Genomic DNA, 20,058 nt, shown 5'->3' with positions numbered 1-20,058 from the left:
CATCCATCGAGATCATACTATCTTTCACTAGTGTTCATGGAAAAAAGCAAGTACGGACGGGTCAATGTTTTACTAAGTAGTATAATGAGAGAATTGGGCCACTGCGGCCGCCTATGTTAATAGGTCTGAAGCCTAACCCTGACGACATCATTGACAAAGCTTGTCATCACAGTCAGTTGTCGCCTAAGGGCTTTCCTAGCAAGATTGATTAGGAATAGGTGATTGCGTAGAAATGAGGTTCTAGGACTAGCTAGAAACAATGGAAGAAACACTCTGTATTGCATGATAGCTTTCTTCCCAGTTCTAGCCTGCTGCCTTATCAGTGTGCTAATTGCGGAGCTGCTTTCTTGGTTCACCGCGACGTCATACTATCCACTGACGGTAATAACATTGGGTGCGTCAACTTGACGTCGATTGGTAGGTTAATCCTCCTATTAAAACGAACCTTCTTTATTAGGCCTGCTCCAGTATGAAATATATATAGAGGGCATCGTCTCTTTGTCGGCTGTAGAACAACAGGAAATCAAACTCATCAAATCATTCAAGACATAACTACGTCTTTTCAGAACAAAATGACTACGTTCAAGCTCAACACTGGTGCAGAAATCCCTGCCATTGGTTTTGGCACCTGGCAGGATGCCGAGGCACAAGAAGATGCCGTGGCTGAAGCCATTAAAGCCGGATATCGTCACATTGACACTGCCCGAGTGTGAGTTCATGCTCGGCAGCTTTGCGAATGGTATCCAGTGCTGACAATCGATAGTTACGGAACCGAAAAGGCTGTAGGAAAGGCCATCAAGAAGAGTGGTGTGCCCCGTAAGGAGCTTTTCGTCACGACCAAGCTCTGGAATAACAAGCACCACCCCGATGACGTCGCTCAAGCCCTTCAGGATTCGCTCAACGACCTGGATCTAGAATATGTCGATCTTTTCTTGATGCATTGGCCTGTAGCATGGAAGCGAGGAGATGAGCTCTTCCCTAAGGAGAATGGAAAGCCGGCTGTCATAGATGTTGACTTCGTTGATGTAAGCCTCCACACCAGCAACGTTCTAAATTGCAAAGCTGTATGACTGACTGCATACAACAGACTTACAAAGCAATGGAAAAGTTGCTGTCCACTGGAAAGGTCAAAGCAATTGGCGTTTCGAACTTCTCCAAGGCTGACATGGAGCATCTGCTCAAGAACACCTCAGTCGTGCCCGCGGCGCATCAGCTAGAAGGCCACCCATGGCTGCAGCAGCGTTCCTTTGTCGACTGGCACAAAGAAAAAGCCATCCATGTCACCCACTACTCTCCCTTCGGAAACCAGAATGAGCTCTACAGCCGTGAAGGTACTATTGGCAAGTTGATTGACGACCCGGTACTGGTAGAGATTGGCAAAAAGTACAACAAGAGTTCAGCTCAGGTTGCCCTTGGTAAGTGCTGCGTTCTGGGACCTCGATAATACTTGTGGGATATGCTAACTATTTCTTGTAGCTTGGGGTGTTACGCAGGGTCACTCGGTGCTTCCTAAGTCCAAGACCCCCTCAAGAATCAGGGATAACTTGGCAGGAGATTTCAAGCTGAGTGAGGAAGATATGCAGAAGATTCATGGAATTGACAGGAAACTTCGTTTCAACGACAGCAGCGCTGACTTCGGTCGGGACTTTTTCTCCGACTTGGATGGAAAGAAATGAGCTGTTAGGGTACCAAACATTAAGCTTTTTAGAGAACGATTGAATGACTACCTTTATGAAACTGCCAATATAATTGATTAATGCAAATCTTGGTTGCCATATAAAACCCCTTACTAATGTCATCTTGTTCTGATCATTCTTCTATCAAGCTTGCCTAAGCCCAAGCTTCGAACTGTACAAGCACTGTAAATTGGCTTTGATGCGGCCTGCTATATTAGAATGATTTCCATAGATGGTACCATAAAGTCTAAGACTTCTTTCCAAAGGTTTTCCGCACTCTGAACTTCCATGACTGCACCTATACTCAATTTGTGCTCGGCTTCTTCCATGAATGCCAAAGCTAGCTCGTCCACCACGCGCATGGTGTCTGGGTGGCGGCCCCACCATTCAGTATAAATAGCAATAATATCCTCCAGCAGACTGCGTGCTACGCTAATTTCACCATGTTGGATATTGGCCTTTCCAAGATTTGGTTTGGTCGACAATATGATTAGGTGAGAGTCGCTCAACACTCCTCTTTAACTGTCAAGAATGTGGAAGAGGATATCATTTGCTGCAGCTACCACACCTTTTTGGAGAAGAGCCCATATCATTCAATATATGAATATAAAGTTGCTTCCGTTCATCCTTCGTCAGACTGTTTTGGTCTGGCTTGTGTCGAGCGAAGTGAGCTGCTGCATTGCGTAAGTTTTCTTCAGCTTCCTCTAGCCTTCCAATCATCATCGATGCCATAGACTTGTTGTGAAAGATGGACATTGATATGTCAGGAGATAGTCTGCCAAACTGGCTCCTCAAAATTGATGACCTTTCGAATATGTGCAGTGCGTGGTCAAATTTATGCTGGTTGATATAGACCAAGCCAAGATTAATGAAGACGTCTGCTAATAACTCGGCCTCAGGCACGGTGAGTATCTTCTGATCGAGCGCTTTCTCAATCATCCGATAATCTACTGATACTTGGTCAGACTGACCAGCATGACGGAATAGTCGACCGAGAGCTTCAAGCTCGGTGAGATTGGCATATGTTCCCGCCTCCCCTGTTTTATATAACTCCAACACCGAGTAGCGTGCGGCTCCAGTCGTCGTATCGTCTTCCAAAAACCATCCTCATACGATCGTGGAAACTGTGCGGCTACCAGCAATATTGCACATTGTATGTACTCCTACTCATTAGTGTTCGTTCTTTGTCGGGCTACGGCTTGAATTGCTGGATAGATCTCCCAAAGTTGGTTTCCGTGGGCAGAAGCTTCTAAATACTTTCTGCTCTTTTGAAAGATTGCGGAGCCAAGCTGGATATGTTTCTTCTACTGCGCTAAAGCAAAGCTCGTACCATAGTTCCTGATAGTTGAGGTAGCTGAACAGAAATAATACCTTTGCAGCTACAGGATCTGTGTGCTCAAGCTCCCAAGGGCCTTGCTCTATGGGAAGAGAAAGAGATTTGCTGATTCCAGTGGGTGTTTCATCAATTCCATGATCCTTCTATTTATCCAAATATTCAACCGCCGTATAACGATGGCGAGAAAGAACAGAAGCTGCCAGCCGAAGTGTCAGAGGATGCCCTTCTAGAAAGCGTACCAGTTCTTCAATACCTGGCATCCATGATTAAATGAGCAAAGATGCAGTGCAAAATAGAAGGGGGCATATACAAAACGATGCCCAGCAACTTATTGTCAATTGTTCAACCCCAGATAAGATGGAAGAGGACATACAAGCTAGTATAGGAGGGTAAATTGCAGATCCTGAGGTTGATACCTGTAGGGGATGAGTTATATTGGGCCCTTTGTCTGTGGATGGGGCTTTTATATAGCACACGCAACGGGACCTTGAGTGAACAATAGCGTTGGCCGAACAGGAAAGGGTAAAGATCCCTACGACAAAGAGAATGAAAGTAAGTCTGAAGTCGAGCCGTTGGAGGATGCTCGAAGTCTATACCGCACCAACCCGGTGCCATATAGAATAGAATTCGATCCCGATCCCCGAGGGAAAAAAAGATTTAAAGCCAAGGTGATGTAGGATATAATCTGGAAAGACCAGCTGACCGTATGCACCCTCCAATGTGACTGTCTTTTATACGATGCTAGAATGATAACTTGATATTCCTCGACACACGACTTGCTGATGCTTTCACTTGACGGAGCGTAACCCTGAATGTCCCAAAATTAAGTGCTCTTACTTAGTCATTTAGTCATTTACTACTGTTTCATAATTGGTCTTTCTTTTTTCTTTTTTCTTCTATTCTTACTGTGGAATATAAGTCTTCAATCTTAGTGGCAAATGTTAAAGCGAAACCGACGAGTATATGGAATAGGCTAGGTACCATACGTTGGGCTAACACTGCACAGAGCCAGTTAAGATTCCCTACGGAACGGGCCGAAATTTAATTTTCATTAGTGAATGGGGGGCACTTTCACTGAACTTCACATAAATGTATCAGGACCCATAATAACATATATTAGTGTCCAACTTTAGTAAGTGAAATTGGGGTGCTTCCCAGGCACAGAGTAGTGATACTTGGTCTGAGTCTTTCTGTCTTCTGTTAGTGATTTACATGAACTTTTGATACTCTTTACTACTTCTGATTGAGTGGTCTACCACTGTATCAAAATGCTTGATGAATTGGAGTAATACGTGGAATGTCATCCATATACTTAATGAGAAAATATTTTTACTAGTTATATAGCTGGAATGAAGATCGGCTATAGGAGTCGAGTAGGTAGAATAGCCAGCGGCATTCGATGAGATTAGTACCTGCGAATAGTTGACCTCTACAGAGATTCTCCTTGGAAGCCGGCCCGTTGTATATTGATAGTGTTACATGTTTTAATGTTATTTGTAGGACTTTTGCCTATCTATAGATACGTAATTTTCAGGAACTTGTTAAGTAATACGTTAAAGGAGGAGATTTCTATGTCGTGGTTTGTGATAGCGTCGACAATGAGGATTTTTGTGAGAGTTTCGATTAGATGCCCGGGGTCTCTCGTTCTATAGAATTGTTGGAACAGAGATTGGGATAGTTGTACTTATATAGTGTCTCCGAAACCTTGTTATATAGTAGTGTAGTCAATTATGATATTGGATGCTACGGTTCTTGTGCAGTTGTAGACTGGACGAGGTATTTATTTTGAGATAGTAGAGGTGCTATTAAAATGTATTGATTGACGAGAACATCTCACAATGAAGAACAGAGTAATGAAGCAGAAAAGGCGAATCCAGAGGCAAGATAAGAACAAAGAGAAACATTAGAAAGTGCAAAAAGAGCTCAGCTTCCGATACAGAACCCGGGAAACGACCTTTGCATCCTCTCCACCAAAGCTGAAGGCTTTTTCACAGAGAGTTAAAGGATCCAAGGGTTAGACCACAGTTCAGCCGGTCAGACGTGTCTTTCGCCACTTTAATAACTTCTGGCATCAGGCTAGTGCTACCGGGCGCATAAGATCGCACACGAAGCTACACACTTGCGGGCCGTATTCGCAAGCGATGAAGGAGGTCGTAAAGACCATCGATCACATTTCTAATACCCATTTCCCTTGACGCCCGCAACGTACCTTTGAAGTCGTATGTTAGGTTTGCAAAAGTAGCATTGTTGGTGGACATACCTATGACCTTAGCAGGAGTTGGTAGCTTGTTTGACGAGATCTCTTCCCTGTGCCCTACTTGGATGTACTTTGTTATGAATTTGAAGACGTGTCCCTTTCGAAAACCCCACGTAATACATAGCCACTCCATGGGACTTTCCTTAGCTAATGTTAACTGCATCTTTTCATAGCCTTGAGTCCACAGATCAGAAAGCATGGCGACAGCTTCGTAACATTCGTAGTAGTCAACAAGGATAGCCATCTCTGTCAGCCAGTCAAAGGACAGAATTTGCAATACTAACTGATTCTGACCGTGAAAGAGAGCCATCAGTAACAGACACGGCACAGGTTTCCAGTCACAAATTAGCATCTCCATATGGCCCGTAGATCGGAGATCGTTGCCCTCCTGGAACCCATTCCGGATTGTGCACTTGAATTGTGAACTAGCTAGTATTAGATGCTTTGAGCAAGCCCGGATGTGCAGAGACGATGGAATAATACTTTCGGTGGGAGATGATTGACTGTTCGGCGAAGGTTCGTTAGTTGGTTTGGAAACAAAAGTCTCTGGTTGGCGTTTTCATATCTGGCATAGGATTTGGAGAGGAGAGTAGCGTTGGGATTGCTCAAGCTATGTGGCAGGGTTTTTGGAGCATTTTCAATGATAAATGTCACGTCTCCATCAGAGCCAAATTCATAGAGTATGTCAGACATCTTGAGATCTTTTGGATATCTTATGGCACTCTCTTGGTTTGCGAAGCTTGCGTAGTTGTGGGAATAGCTGATGGGGGAGTATGTGAGAGTTCAGTTCAGAAGTTATGATAGATATTATTTAATTTTCTCTATATTAGAAAGTACTTTAACTGTAATATCCTTGTAAGTAATTTTGTATGGAGGAACACACGGTTAGTTGAAACTTCCCTATAACCAGGTATTAAGCAATTTTATATGGAAAATGATTTCAGCCCCCTAAAAGTTGCTTTTAACGTGTGTATTGCTTGTATTGAGGTTGCTTATAGACAGGTTTTACTGTACTAACAACGAAAGGCTACAGGTGCTTTGCAGGAGACCCCAACTCCCAGAATCGATTCTCATCCTACAGGCTATACCTCTGTAAAGGACCAAATCATCGTCCAAGAAACATACCACATTCTATCACAAGATACTGTTATCCAAGATGTCTTGGCAAGGTACAGGCCACACATTCCCCCTCCCCCATGCAGTTAGCTCTACAGTTACGAACAAGATTCGACTATGTTGAGTATCAACTAGCTGGTCAGGGCCTTGCCCACGCCGCCTTCATAGGAGAGCATCTTGCTGTTTGAGCATCTGGCAAGGATTTTAATGTAAGTTTCCAACTGATAGAAGCTAGCTGGGTTTTAACAAACCATAGATGCCTCAATGAAGTCTCGATTTCGATGCCTATTTGATGCTAATCTATGGTCAATATATTGCTAGCAGTAGGAAACTTCCCGGCGAACATTATCCTGGTGGGAGGATAGTATGGCTGTCAGATTTTAAATAAGCCGAAACACAGAGCCGAGTCTCGTTCTACATGGTTGAAACATGTCTTCCTCAGAGAAAACGTCTGAGGGTAGCTAACAAATATGTACAATACATATACATCCAACCAGCTTGTTTGATATGTCAGGAACAAAAAGGGTTCACTATCCTAGCTTACCTACTCCATACTGTGTACTAAGTACATAGTATACCTATTCCACAAAGATTTCACTGGATAGCCAAACTCGACCAAACTGAGAATATGGAAGTCTACCGGAAAATGAGATTGAGAATGCAGATTGTCATGTATCTAATAATACCTCAACGCTGTGGTGGAGAAAAAGAGAACGGTAAACTTGACTGCTGCCTAGAGTCTATACTCAGACCTCCGTCAGTCTGATATTAGGGCTTAACTTGTTCTACAGAATAATTTCTCCGGTTACATCAATTTAAAGACTTAACTCTAGCTTAATATACCCTGTATAATTACAGGCAATACACCAAGTGATTTACTCCCAAAGAACATGCACTAGAACCTGCAGGGGCTTCCCTGCAATAATGCTTACCATGCATACAGTATGCAATTCATATATAGCAGCACCACCGCCAAGCTAAACGATTTACACTTTTAGTGTCTATCCTCCATGCAGAATAAATCTACAGATAAAACCACATGAAGCTTTCCACTATCCAATATCTCAAAAAGACTCTGCACAGCATGTCATAACAGTCCAGATAGACAACGGAACCACCATCTTGGCAAAAAGGCAGTGCACTTGATTTATTTAATCAGCCAAGAACTCCCAAGAAGCAAACATTTAGTGATCAACTTCCCGAAGCCTCTCCTATTTAATAATAAACACAAAGTTCTAACCGGGACACAGCTTCCTTGGAACTGATTGGTTCCGAAGCTAATCTCCGCGGCTAACAGTTAATCTTCGTCTGTTCATCCCGGGCTGTCAGTTGACTATAAATCGTCACGACTGGTCATTCATTTATGTTCCCTCTCTCTGAACATAACATCTACCATCAACACTGGCACCCACATCATAAAATAAATTCCACATCTAAATGCCCCATATCGAGAAACCCACCCACAGGATGGGCCTACAGAATGTGAACATCCCCACCGCAAAACGATACCTCCCACTCCTAATATCCTACATAATGGACTGGGTATTCATCATGTACATACAGACATATCCCCTCCAGCTACAATCTCCTTACAATACAAGACTAATACAAGAGAACCAGAGGAATAGCCCTAATAGGCTACGGCTTCCACAAAGTCACTCCCAACCACCGACCCTTCACACTCACAGACCCCAGCATCTCATTCCCCTACACGACCCATGAAACGGTGAGTACAGCCGTTCTAGTCGTTGTAGGTCTCATCATACCGGCTGTGATTATCGTTCTCGTGACCCTGGTGATTATGCCCGGGGTATGGAACTGGCGGGTGAAGATTTGGGAGTGGAATGCTGGGTGGTTGGGGTTGGCGCTGGCCGTTGCGGGGGCGTTTATGGCAACGGAGGGATTGAAGGATTTGTATGGGCGGCCAAGACCGGATCTGTTGGCCAGGTGTGACCCGGATCTGGGCAATATTGGGGCTTATGTGGTTGGGGGACTTGGGGGTAAAGTGGAGGGTGCGCCGAGAGTGGTGAGTTGGGAGATTTGTAGGAATACGGGGAAGGAGTTGGTTGTGGATGGGTTTGTGAGTTTTCCTAGTGGGCATTCTTCTTGTGAGTTTTTCTTTTCTTTTCTTCTCTTCTTTCTTCTATTTTTGTTTCTTTTTTTCTGGGGTTGCCTAGGGTTGATATTGATTGATATCTATCTAGTTGCCTTTGCCGGTTTGACCTATCTGAGTCTGTGGTTATGTGCAAAGTTGTCCATTGGATTCCCTTATCTGGCGCATTCGCCCTTTGGCCAGGATCTGCGCGGCCAGAAGCGTGAGACCATTCGCAACCTGGGAGCTGCACCTCCCGTCCTCTTGGTGATCCTTGCCTTTGTGCCGATGGCAGTTGCCTTCTTTATCTCCGCTTCGCGCTGGTTTGACTTCCGACATCATGGATTTGATATCATCTTCGGCTCCGTCATGGGCATGGTTTTCGCATGGGGGGCATTCCGCTTGTATCACCTCCCCATCATGCGCGGTGGCGGCTGGGCCTGGGGCGTCAGAAGTCGGCGACATGCCTTCTTTAAGGGCGTCGGACTCCCAAGTCACATCGGCGGCGACAACTGGTCCAGCGTGAAAGACATTCCACAGTCAGACGAGCGCGCAGCAGGTCAAGACATCGATCTGGAAAGCGGACCACGCAACCTGGCCGAATGAGCAGAATCCCAGGATGAAGGTGTTGTGGATGTTAGTTTGAATCTTTCTTTTGCCCCCCTCCCACACGATAAGTTAGTCATAGCTGTATACCCCGTTCGCTCGCACTATAGTCTCGAGAATTTCCGTGCGACATATTGCTTCTTAAAGTATAATGTTACGTTATAAGATCAAGTTCAGACCCCTCCCTTTTTTTTTTTTCAATGGAAATCACCAAACAAAAAAAAAAAAGAAGAGTCCCAACCTGTATCGTAGCATATCACCTCCACCCACCCACTCTCCCCTCATCCCACCGCGCCTTCGCCTCGCGTCTCGCCTCCAACTTAGCCCCTTCCGCTCGCACCCGGCGAATCCAATCCGCAACCTCCTTCTCCGTTGCCCGTCCGTGATGATGATGCTCTTCCTCCAAGAAGCTCTCCTCCACGGCATGACAAACCGCCTCCTGCTCCGAAATCGACGCCGCAAGCCGCTGGTACAACGCCTTGGGCGACCACGGCGCCAGCGCGGCGTCCATATCTGTCTGTTTCTTCCGCCACGATACCTCCAGCGATTGGTGCGTTAATAGAAGCGTCTCCGTCGACCCGCGCAGTTCCGTAACCCGCCCCTGAAGCTCGAGTAAATGGCTCGCCAGGTCCTTGTTATACTTTAGTAGTGACTGGAGGTACTCTTGATGGGCGGCGTGGGATGGGTGTCGACTCGCTAGCGCTGAGATTAGATTCGGGTCTTTGAGGATCGTTTGGAGGTCTACGGTTCTGTAAATATGGACAATTAGATCCGGTTGTTCTCCTCCCGGTGCGGACGAAAGGGGGAGGGAAAGAGGGGGACGGACGATTTCTCCTTCACGTTCTCGGGTAACCAACCCTCTTCAACGGTCGGGGGTCGCGGGAGAGACGTTCCAGTGGGATTTAGGGTTGCGGCCGGTGGGTAGCGATGCATGGTCATGTCTGCTCGGTAGGGCCGTTCGTGGAGGGACTGCGGCGTTCCTGGGAGCGAAGGGTTGAGCTGCGGTGTCCCCCGGCGACTCGCCTCGTGGCTGGTGGGCTTTGGCGGTGGGGGTGGAGGCGTATCGGAATTCAGGACTGGGTTCATTCTGGCGGATGAGAAAAGAACTTGTTGCTGGGATTCAATGCGGAGGGGATGGTCGGGATTGGATCTTGTTTTGTTGGCTTTCATGCGGGGAAACCATGTGGGTGGTCACGTGGCTACGTCATATCATTTTAGATAATTGAATGCCTCCAAAAAGTCTAGATCCATATAGTCCCATGGTGGGAAATGATGTGGACATGATTATCGTGATAATTTGTGATTACTCTAGACTACTGATCTGATTGGTATACCGTCCAAGGGCATAGAGTGGGAGTGTGATGACTGCCGGAGGCCGACACCAACATGATCATCCATTGAAACAGAACGCTAGCCCTATATACTACCGGGATACTCCTTTAATGGTCCTGAAATATCAAAAGTGTTCGAGCCATCACGCATTAGATCATTCCTATGCGACTCCCGCCAGGCGACTGGCCTGGTATCCGCCTCTGGTAGCACATGGGTTGGTACTGCATAACGTCATGACTTCTACAGCCACAGCAAGTCAGCAATAGGAGGAAGATTCTCACTGCCTGCATATCGCACTTCTCCGGTGTGGATATCCCCCGGATCTCCGTGGCTGTATCCGAGTCTCAGAACCAGGACATAGTAGTCCAGCCACTCAAATTGCTTCAACCGGTTTCTCACCGCGTATCCATGTAGTCGACACCCGGCCGAACAACGAGGACGCCCCGAGGCAGTGAGCAGCCTTGCCATTGATACGAACTTCCCTCAGTCTGGCTTAGTCCATTCTGCGCCGGACCTCCCGATCCTGAGTATCAACATTGGAACCCCGAATGGCCTCCATCACCAGCTCCCGGAGCTGAGCTTGTGTCGCTTCACTCTGGAAGTCCTCCCGGGCCGCCAATTCATCAATCCTCCGTTTGAACTCCGGATCCACCTGGTCGGTGCCAGCATTTGCCTCCTGCTCCGACACCGTACCCAGGTTCACCTTGATATTGGATGGCAATGGCGGAGCGGGGTTCAAGGAGTCCGCGACCTGGTCCTGCACCGGAGCAGGCGGCAGACCCATCACTTGGCGGAGATAGGCAGCAACATCAGGGAACGACCCGTCGGCCTCGATGGACTCCTGAGCGGTGATACCCTCATCGTTCGTGTGGTGGTAGTCGACGCCCAACTCCTCGACGAGGCATTTGGCGATCTCCACGGTCTCGGTCACGAACAGACAGGTTTCGGCATCTTCGTCGAGCAGGTTCACGTTGACGTGGAATTCCTTGACCAGGGCGCGGAGAAGGTCAATGTGGTTGTAGGATGCAGCGGCGTGGAGGAGGGAGTATCCATGCTCATCTTGGTTCGAGGCGATGGACGGGTCGGAACGTAAGAGAGTCAACACCGCGGATGGATTGTCGCAGGCCAGAATGTAAGGATTGGGTTGAGACATGATGATCACTAGACGATGAGTCAGAGATGAGCCATAAAATGTGGATTGAACGGGATCCTCACACAATAAGCGCTATGAATAAAATTAAGGCCAAAATATCAGGATAAGGATCGAAAGGGAAAAGGATTTGAAAGATTGGATGAGGAAGTGAATTAAATGAGGGGCAAGCTTTAAAAGATTAAATTTAATGCCCGGCGGAGAAAGAAAAAAAAAAGAAAAAAAAAACAAAAATGAATTTAATAAATTTAAATTAATAAAAATAAATCGAGTTTAAACTGCCCCGCAGATCCGATGTCGATAAGAAATTCAAAGCAACACAAAGAGACTCAAAATCAGCACCTGCTCTGTGTCATCAACTCCCCACAACTGACTCATCCCCTCGGACTCCCTCACTGGACACTTGACTCAACCGGTCAGAGATTAGGGGCGAGACCTTCTGGTTACATTGGAGGAATTTAACCCCTGTTAAAGCAGCTCCTTCCTTCCGAACCGTCTTCGTGCTCTGCTCAGCTCACCTCCTGCGCATATCCCCCCACTTGAGTCGAAAACCACCGCCCCCCCCCCCCGGTGAACTCTTTGGCTGGCGCAATTCCTCAAGAGATTCTCGCGTCTATTACAGACCGTAACATTCAAAATGGTCCAGCAGGACGTCGGAGAAGTCTCCCAGCTGGTCCAGGCCCTCGAGGCCGCCAGCAAGAGGGGCAAGGGCAAGGGCAAGCAATCTTTCACCTGTAAAAAGTCTACGTTTCCCGTGGCCGGCTCGGATAACATTTCCGTCGATTCGTGGAAGTTCATGGATTGGGATTACAAACGCGGCGATCTCCCCACCTACGCGCGAGGCCTCTTCACTACCCGGAGAAAGGACGGCGCACCCGAGATCGCAGTGCGTGGATACGACAAATTCTTCAATGTGGACGAGGTGAACGATACCAAGTGGAGGAATATCGAGAATAATACCCGGGGACCGTACGAACTCAGTGTGAAAGAAAACGGATGTATTATTTTCCTATCGGGACTGGAGGACGACACTCTGCTGGTCTGCAGCAAACACTCGACAGGGTCCCGGAATGATGCCGAACTGAGCCATGCACAAGCAGGTGAACAGTGGATTGAGCGACATGTCTCAACCGTGGGGAAGTCGGTGAAGGACTTAGCTCGAGAGCTACGCCAAATGAATGCGACCGCGGTTGGTGAACTCTGTGACGATACCTTCGAGGAACATGTCCTGGCGTACGATGAATCGGCTGCCGGTTTCTACTTGCATGGGATCAATTACAACGTGCCAGAGTTCAGGACGTGTCCTGGTACCGAGGTCCATGCGTTCGCCGATAAGTGGGGGTTCAAGAAAGCCAAGTTCGTGGAATACGACGATATCGAGTCGGTAAAGAGATTCCTCGATGGATGTGCAGAATCTGGAACCTGGGATGGTCGAGAGACGGAAGGATTTGTGGTTCGGTGTCAGAAGAACGAAGGTGGTCGAGGTCCGTACGAGGATTGGTTCTTTAAATACAAATTCGAGGAGCCCTACTTGATGTATAGACAGTGGCGCGAATGCACCAAGGCTGTTATAGCGGGGAAGGTCCCTAACATCAAGAAACACAAGAAGATCACCGAGGAGTACTTGAAGTATGCGCGGAGACAGCTCATCCAAAACCCTCATCTGGCGAAGGAATACCAGCACAATCACGGGATCATTGCCATGCGAGAGGGCTTCCTCCAGGAACGAGGCCTGAAAGGATCCGATATTATCGCGCTGGAGGCGGAAGGGCAGGAAGAAGTGAAGAACGATGTAATCCTGGTTCCAATCGCGTCGCTAGGCTGTGGAAAGACGACAGTGGCACTTGCTTTGACCAAGCTGTTTGGATGGGGGCATGTGCAAAACGATAACATCCCCAAGCAAAAGAATAAGCCGAAGAAGTTTGCGCTCGACATCACGAATCTTCTGGCGGCACACCCCGTGGTGATTGCGGACCGGAACAATCATATGCGGCGCGAAAGACAGCAGCTCATGGACGACATCTTTCCGGTTATCCCCAGGGCCAAGTTTGTAGCTCTGCAGTACGTTCACGAGCCCAAGGGGCAGATGCTGCCCGGCATTCGAGAGGTAACCCGACGGCGAGTGCTCGACCGTGGGGATAACCACCAGACCATCCGCGCTGGAAGCAAGAATTCAGAAGAGATTATCGGCATCATGGAAGGGTTCCTCAGTCGATTTGAGGGTGTCGATACCGACCGTGAACCGGACAAAAGCTTCGACGAGGTCATTGACCTAGACGTGTCTGCTGATTCGCGGGGCAATTTGGAGACAGTAGTGACAACATTGCATAAACTCTACCCACAAATCGTGAAACAGGTCCCTACACCAGAGGAGCTCGATGCTGCCCTGGACTGGGCGATGTCCGACTACCAGGTCCAGATAGACCTCAGCCACCAGTACGGGGCGAAGAACCAGAAGGACAAGAACAAGAAAGGCTCCCAGTCAACCCCAACACTTAGCGTAACCCCGGAGAGCTTAGCCAAGGGTATTGAGTACTTCTGTATCTCCCTGCCGGCAGCCGAGGTGTCGGAAGTTCTCCAATCTTTGTTCCCTCCCTCCACCGACCCCGAGAAAGCTCGTGTATACCGCCAGCTAGCGAATAGCCGACGCATCCAACCAACGTTCCATGTGACCTTGATTCACCGAGCTTCGAAGAAAGACCGCCCGGAAGTTTGGGACGGATACACCCAGCAATACATCCAGACGATGAAGGAGAAGCCTGAGTCAGATCCTACCGTCACCCCAGCCCTAGCTCCGGCCCGCGTCCGGCTAGAACGCCTTATCTGGGATGATCGTCTGATGGCTTTCGTTGCACGGATCATGCCCCCAGAAGACGAGGAACAGGCGGGATGGGCTTGCGCAAATGACATCCCACACGTTACAGTGGGCACAGTCTCGCCCCAGGTCAAGCCCAAGGAGAGTAACGATCTGTTGCAGCGCTGGCATCAGGAGGGATCTGGCGGCGATACGGGTATCTGGGAAGCTGAGATTCCGGGTGTGAAGGTAGTGAATGGTACGGTTGGACTGGTGATGAGTAGGAGGTAGACTTACGACCGATTATGTCTAGAGAAAGGACACAAAAGGCCTATTCAAAGAAAGGTCAGATAAAAGAAGAAGGAAAAAAAAAACAAAGTTTAAACATTAATGAATGAGTATACATTCAACACTTGATACATGAACACAACCTGATATCCATAGATGATGTATTTATATTAGGCTTTATCATTAGAACCTACCAGCGCATAGGACCAATAATCCACCACAATAACCTCCTTTCCCATCGTTCTCTCTCCCCTGTCTCCATATTACAGGCCCTTCTTTTTCGATAACATATTCTAGGCACCATTTTCGCAACAAGAATATATATCTTATCATAATAAATAAGACCACAACCGCCATCGTATCCATAATAATAACCCAACATCAACCACATACATGCATTAAAAAGACAAGAATACGGATTCCCAGACCATACTTGATTTATGGTATTTCTTTCCATACTAAAAATCAGGGGATAAGTAGGTTATGAATATGTGACTAGAGTCGAATATATCAAAGAGAGAGATTGGATATATTTTAAGAGTAGTTTAGTAGACATGGAGATGTTAAACCTTACTTGGGTGACAGTATCAGGAGCGGTGTATCTATGTGTGTATGTCTTTTAATGAGATTGGATGATCTGGTCTGATCTTGTCTGGCCAGGCGTTAGACCACTACGTCACTTCAATGTTGCTCAAAAATGGCGAGTCGCTGAACATTATTGGTCAAATGTTGCAATTATGAGGTATTTACTGTGTTGAAAGGGCCACGGTTGAATGTCAGTTGGCTCTCGAGCGATTTAATCTGGTTTAATACATTGTAGATATATTTAGAGGAGTCTTTTCGCAATTCGTTATCCGTTCATCGAGGTGTACAAGGGATGTAGAATTGTAGAATACATAAGCTGGGTCTATCATGCGACGATCTGTTAGCCCGCAAGATACATCTGGCGAGGGGCAGTCAGCTGGTCATCCAAGTCGTAACGCGCTGCGCTCCAAACCGTCCCATGAATTGCAACCCAGTGCTACCCATGGGAAAATAGCTGACCAGGTACCAGATCAGAGCAGCCAGTTGAAAGATCGACGAAATGAGGGTGAGGAAGGTGTTATGTCGCTGCGAAAAGAGAGAGAGTCAGCGACGCTGGTCATCTTGGGGTACGAATCTTGAAAATAGCTAGACAGGGGTGTGTGGCGAAGATGCGGCATCTGCGGTATATTTGTTGCCCCGAGCTCACATGTACCACGCACAGTGATGTCATGCAGATCTAGTTCCAGACCAAATGCACGCCAGATCGAGGTGCAACTATAACGCCTACTAGCGTGGGCGGCAGAGGTGCAAACAGAGACTAGGAGACGACACCATCCCCACCAAGGCATAGCACGGAACTGGGGACTGAAACATGAACTTACCCCGACAGCGAAGTATAGAGTCATGGCAATCGCCCCAAAATAGGCGGCAGTAAACGGCAGTCGTGGTCCCGAGACCAAGTGCTTAGCGTAAATCAAGGGTCCCATGAGAACTGCCCATGACAGCAGAAACAGTAAGGAACCCACAGACCATCTAATGAGAAACCGGTTCAGTCAGCCTCAAAGCATTCAAACTCTCCGCAGTGAGTGGTCGCCGGCAATATGCAGGATAGATGCTAGACCCGATCGGAGTGCGTGGCTCTCAGCCACACGCCTTACACCGCCGCGTGCACGGGACTCTAGGAATGTTGTGGTGTGAAGGAGCTCTGCGTGGATCCAGAGGGATGGCTCGGTATTTGGGGACTTACAGGATGGCGAATTTGCGGGGTTTGAGCGAGAGCACCGGAAATAAGAAAAAGCAAATAAAGAAACAGACAGCGGCGCCGGCATTGCATGCAATGAATACGAGCATACGATCCCACCGACTCACTAGTACGATATCAGCCTTGTGAAAACAAATGGAAGAGAGAGAAGACAAATGAGGTGCAAGAACGGAAAAAAGAACGGAAGCCTATGGCTTCCGTGGCACCCGTCTTGATGCAGGAACTGGATCTTCGTCACCTGGACTAGGCAGTGCAGAGAACCAAGGAATAGGAATCCTTCGGGAAATCGGTCATATGTTCGGAGACTTACAGGCGAAGAAACTATCTTCCTCCTCCCGTCGACTTGCAGCCGGGAGGGGAGCTCCTGGAGCTTCATGAGTGGGTAGTTGCACATATCCCTCGCCTTGACCGAGTGGATTCCATGACTGTAACCGAGATAGGAAAGACGTGGACGAGGCGTTAGTGCGTACGGGGACGTCTGGGTCTCTCCGAGACCAGCCCAATGAGTTGACTGAGTCGCGAAACGAATTAGTAGCCATGACCACGATTCGCTTTCCAAGAAAACCTGTTTTCCTTTCGTGATAGAGACTGAGACCTAGAAGGTCAGTAACTGTTACTCCCGCGTTAGTGTAAACGGCGGGTAGACCAGTGGGAATGCACCCTGGGATGGCAAGCTGAGGAAACCTCTGCAGGGACTATGCACGACGGAAACCAATATGCGCGTGCAGATGATCTGCAGATATGAACGATGGAGGGTGGGAGAGAATAGCACCCGGGACGGTGATAGGACAAGACAATGCGGGCCAGATGACTTTGCACAACCGGGCTAGACTCCGAGCTTGGGGCACGGGGGCAAAACTAATGGAGTGTCGCGGACACAGAGTCGCGTCGCGTCAATAAGCTTGTGATCGCCTTTTAGAACAGTTTAAAATGGCATCCAAGAGATGACGACGAAGCTCTGTCCCCTCGGTTTAAACTCTCGAGAGGGTTGCTTGAACTCTCGACGTTGATAGGATGAAGAAGGATATAGATCGAGCGGTGTAACGCTGCGTCCCACTAAGAATGACGGTATCTTCCACCCAAGGTATGCAAGCCGAGACGGTAATCCCGTACTGACTCACTGCGGAGATCGGAATGGGAGGGGGGTGAGGGAGGCTGCAAGATGATGGTCTGTTGAACGGACGTAACGGTGCGATAACACTAGTTCGAAAGCGATCGTCTCTACACAGACTGCCCTACCAGCCATTGTCAGATGACCCTCGAAAGGAGGAGAACTAAAAATGGGACGAAGGAGGGGGGGAACGATGGGGGGAAGAAGAGGGGGGGAAGAGAAGGTGTGAGTGAGGGTGGTGGTCGGACGCGAGGCAGAAACAATGATGGTGCATACCGTGGATATTTTCGGTCAACGCTAAAATGAGAAGAATCTTGATTTTCAGAGTTGTGTAGACTTTAGAGACAACTGGCTACCTTTTTTTTTTTTTTCCCCAGTTGGTCTCCCAATCATCCAGGAGAGTTGACAGATACCAAGGGAAAGTTAACATCGCCAGAACGGAAGAATGGACGTTCGCTCACCTTCTCAGCTTGAGAGCTCCTCCGGCACGGGGACTACTGGCCAATCAGGACTCTTACATCCACGGTTAGTGCGGGCGGTGACTTCAGGCGGCGCGGTGTCGACACTAAACCCAAAGTGAGCTGGTGATCCAGTTGAAGAGCGATCCGCCAATCATGAATTGTGAAGGAGCTTGGGGAGGGAGCAGCAATACATTGGATTGGTGGACGAGGGCGATCATAGTCTTTCATGTCTGTGATCATTGGCTAGGAGAGTCTCCGCCACCACCCACTCGGGTTAATTTGTTTAGCGCCGTTTCCGCAGAACCACCCAGAGTGACGTATGGAGTACTCGTGCGAAATGTATCTGCTTAGGGCAATTCGGGATATGTCTGAATGAATGTAGGTATGAATGTCTGCATGTATGTAATGATGTATGTACATGAGTCTGAATGGCAAGGTGCAGCCTTCCTCCCTCCACCAATATGGTTAGCCACCCGTTGTTCTTGTACCCACTCTATACCAAACAAATGAATCAGAAGCTCTTGTGATACTCCCCATACAACTGCGCTTGTTTAGACCCGTGGCGATCCAGCGTACCCCCTGTTGGGTCATCGACTTAGCCCAGTCGATCTTTTCTAGAGCAGCCGTTGATTGCAGAAGTCTACTTGAACTTCAAATTACTTCCTACCGGAGTATATTCGGGGCAGTGCAGTGAAGGACTAGTTTCAAAAGTAATACCCGAGTTGCATCTACAAGGCTAGTCTTCACCTTAATTACGTAGATGGCATTGCATACTACCTGCAATACCCCCGATATGCTCCTGGTCCACGCACCCCTCCAGCAGTTGCCAATGCCATGACCCCGCCAGTTATCTCATCTGAACTTCCACTTTCTTTCTTCCCGTGTGGGGATCGGATAAGAGACCCATCTAATATCCGAGGGCGATTTATCGCATCCCCCCGGCCCCATGTCTGAGGTTACATAATGGCTGCGGATATTTTCTCCCCGTGGGTTGCGTTGGATGTTGCGAGCGCAAGTCCGATGGATCTCCTCCATTAATCAAATTTATTTTTTTTTTTTTTTAAAAAATAAATTGAATAATAACCCCACAGTAGCATTCGCACCGGCGCCCTAAAAACAAGAAATACTTCCCTAACGCCCTTAGTGCTAACTAGTATGAGCGGGGAGACGCTGCAAATTAATGGTCCTCCTTGCAGTAACCGTGGATTATCGGCCATGCACTCCGAACCTTGACGGGACGGCACGGGTACGGGAGCCAAACTGCACACTGCGCTGGGCTCCATTCCCCCGGACATGGGGTCATTGATTGCAGATTTCGAGGAAGATGGTTGATACTATGGATGAGAAGATATACCCATTGGCATGAATAACAAGAAGCATTCACAACACACCGCTCTTTCGTATTTTCACTTTGAGTAGCTATTCGAGCCATGGTTCATGCCTTACTTGAGTTGGTACGCCAGTATACCAGTCTAGGATATCACTGTCAAGAGAAAAACATGTCGACATGCCATCCCTGATTGCCGCTCTTCGACATTATCAGGTTTTAGGGCTAGGAAAGACCGACGACTGATGCAATTCCTTGGAATGATTGGTTCGCCCCGGGTTTCTAGCATTCCAGAGACATGAGGATATACCCCCCATGTCCCAGATTGATTAAAGGCTCCCCCACATTCTTGGGGGTATTCCAAATCAAGGATCTTCCCAGAGTGGTTGGTTGGAATGGAGCAGAAAACAGAACGATGAGCTAAAACCAAAAAAAGAAAAGAAAAAGAAAGAAGAATAATGAAAGAAAATAAATAAATTATTACTACTTCGGACCAACAGAGTTTGGGGAAAGATACAGAACCAGGGAACTGCAAAACATAATCGTAACAATTTGAGATCGAACATCGACAAGAAACCACATGAAAATATCGCAGTTAGACTCGTACTAAATCCGCCCTCCACCTATCAGAGAAGGGTATGGCTCGGGAGGCGACAGAAAACCCCAACTGCAGAGTGTCACGGACCGCCTGCTGGATGTCAGCCTCGATAACGCTCGGACTTCCGA

At 47.8% G+C, this 20,058-nt stretch overlaps 8 protein-coding genes across 8 annotated transcripts; 5 read left to right on the top strand and 3 right to left on the bottom strand.

The window, feature by feature from the left end:
• Positions 1-539: 539 nt before the first annotated feature.
• Positions 540-1,775, top strand: BDV38DRAFT_244527 (aldo/keto reductase). Its single transcript, XM_032054325.1, has 4 exons — positions 540-709; positions 764-1,025; positions 1,088-1,415; positions 1,477-1,775. Exons 1-4 carry the CDS (start codon positions 573-575, stop codon positions 1,674-1,676), a joined length of 927 nt encoding a protein of 308 aa, XP_031914462.1. The 5' UTR covers positions 540-572; the 3' UTR covers positions 1,677-1,775.
• Positions 1,776-2,179: 404 nt separating this feature from the next.
• Positions 2,180-3,103, top strand: BDV38DRAFT_244523 (uncharacterized protein). Its single transcript, XM_032054324.1, has 2 exons — positions 2,180-2,580; positions 2,642-3,103. Exon 2 carries the CDS (start codon positions 2,699-2,701, stop codon positions 2,927-2,929), a length of 231 nt encoding a protein of 76 aa, XP_031914460.1. The 5' UTR covers positions 2,180-2,580; positions 2,642-2,698; the 3' UTR covers positions 2,930-3,103.
• On the top strand, positions 2,180-3,103 carry BDV38DRAFT_244522 (uncharacterized protein; the record flags this gene model as incomplete). The annotated part of the gene is made up of 3 exons (XM_032054323.1): positions 2,180-2,359; positions 2,451-2,580; positions 2,642-3,103. Coding segments are annotated over exons 1-2 (226 nt in total), but the record flags the coding sequence as incomplete, so codon positions are not given.
• A 4,529-nt stretch (positions 3,104-7,632) lies between these two features.
• Positions 7,633-9,281, top strand: BDV38DRAFT_244519 (phosphatase PAP2 family protein). The gene is made up of 3 exons (XM_032054322.1): positions 7,633-7,938; positions 8,006-8,493; positions 8,590-9,281. Exons 1-3 carry the CDS (start codon positions 7,823-7,825, stop codon positions 9,081-9,083), a joined length of 1,098 nt encoding a protein of 365 aa, XP_031914459.1. The 5' UTR covers positions 7,633-7,822; the 3' UTR covers positions 9,084-9,281.
• Positions 9,282-9,339: 58 nt separating this feature from the next.
• Positions 9,340-10,169, bottom strand: BDV38DRAFT_282071 (vacuolar protein sorting family 37 protein; the record flags this gene model as incomplete). The annotated part of the gene is made up of 2 exons (XM_032059718.1): positions 9,340-9,832; positions 9,910-10,169. 2 exons carry the CDS (start codon positions 10,167-10,169, stop codon positions 9,340-9,342), a joined length of 753 nt encoding a protein of 250 aa, XP_031914458.1.
• A 626-nt stretch (positions 10,170-10,795) lies between these two features.
• BDV38DRAFT_70716 (ankyrin repeat protein) lies at positions 10,796-11,840 on the bottom strand. Its single transcript, XM_032063809.1, has one exon. It carries the CDS (start codon positions 11,566-11,568, stop codon positions 10,909-10,911), a length of 660 nt encoding a protein of 219 aa, XP_031914457.1. The 5' UTR covers positions 11,569-11,840; the 3' UTR covers positions 10,796-10,908.
• A 275-nt stretch (positions 11,841-12,115) lies between these two features.
• Positions 12,116-14,744, top strand: BDV38DRAFT_70718 (tRNA ligase). The gene has a single exon (XM_032063810.1). The coding sequence runs from the start codon at positions 12,203-12,205 to the stop codon at positions 14,648-14,650; it is 2,448 nt and encodes an 815-aa protein (XP_031914456.1). The 5' UTR covers positions 12,116-12,202; the 3' UTR covers positions 14,651-14,744.
• A 610-nt stretch (positions 14,745-15,354) lies between these two features.
• BDV38DRAFT_70547 (putative Golgi traffic protein SFT2) lies at positions 15,355-17,073 on the bottom strand. The gene is made up of 4 exons (XM_032063808.1): positions 16,744-17,073; positions 16,419-16,539; positions 16,054-16,204; positions 15,355-15,757 (listed from the first exon to the last, which is right to left on the bottom strand). The coding sequence occupies exons 1-4, from the start codon at positions 16,970-16,972 to the stop codon at positions 15,605-15,607; spliced, it is 654 nt and encodes a 217-aa protein (XP_031914455.1). The 5' UTR covers positions 16,973-17,073; the 3' UTR covers positions 15,355-15,604.
• Between the last annotated feature and the right edge of the window lie 2,985 nt (positions 17,074-20,058).

The sequence above is a fragment of the Aspergillus pseudotamarii genome (assembly GCF_009193445.1).
Source record: "Aspergillus pseudotamarii strain CBS 117625 unplaced genomic scaffold BDV38scaffold_21, whole genome shotgun sequence".
Taxonomy (NCBI): Eukaryota; Fungi; Ascomycota; class Eurotiomycetes; order Eurotiales; family Aspergillaceae; genus Aspergillus; species Aspergillus pseudotamarii.
This window is presented reverse-complemented; position numbering and strand designations above follow the sequence as displayed.

Bases quoted from the DNA above. Each gene is read 5' to 3' on its own strand.
- BDV38DRAFT_70547 (XM_032063808.1), bottom strand. From the start codon at position 16,972: ATGGCTACTAATTCGTTTCGCGACTCAGTCAACTCATTGGGCTGGTCT. The intron at 16,205-16,418 runs GTAAGTCCCCAA...GTTTCTCATTAG, and splicing joins CCCCGCAAATTCGCCATCCT to ATGGTCTGTGGGTTCCTTAC. The intron at 15,758-16,053 runs GTAAGTTCATGT...CTCTTTTCGCAG, and splicing joins CTCTATACTTCGCTGTCGGG to CGACATAACACCTTCCTCAC.
- BDV38DRAFT_70716 (XM_032063809.1), bottom strand. From the start codon at position 11,568: ATGTCTCAACCCAATCCTTACATTCTGGCCTGCGACAATCCATCCGCG.
- BDV38DRAFT_70718 (XM_032063810.1), top strand. From the start codon at position 12,203: ATGGTCCAGCAGGACGTCGGAGAAGTCTCCCAGCTGGTCCAGGCCCTC.
- BDV38DRAFT_244519 (XM_032054322.1), top strand. From the start codon at position 7,823: ATGCCCCATATCGAGAAACCCACCCACAGGATGGGCCTACAGAATGTG. The intron at 7,939-8,005 runs GTACATACAGAC...CAAGAGAACCAG, and splicing joins ATGGACTGGGTATTCATCAT to AGGAATAGCCCTAATAGGCT. The intron at 8,494-8,589 runs GTGAGTTTTTCT...ATATCTATCTAG, and splicing joins TCCTAGTGGGCATTCTTCTT to TTGCCTTTGCCGGTTTGACC.
- BDV38DRAFT_244523 (XM_032054324.1), top strand. From the start codon at position 2,699: ATGTTCCCGCCTCCCCTGTTTTATATAACTCCAACACCGAGTAGCGTG.
- BDV38DRAFT_244527 (XM_032054325.1), top strand. From the start codon at position 573: ATGACTACGTTCAAGCTCAACACTGGTGCAGAAATCCCTGCCATTGGT. The intron at 1,026-1,087 runs GTAAGCCTCCAC...TGCATACAACAG, and splicing joins TAGATGTTGACTTCGTTGAT to ACTTACAAAGCAATGGAAAA. The intron at 1,416-1,476 runs GTAAGTGCTGCG...TATTTCTTGTAG, and splicing joins TTCAGCTCAGGTTGCCCTTG to CTTGGGGTGTTACGCAGGGT.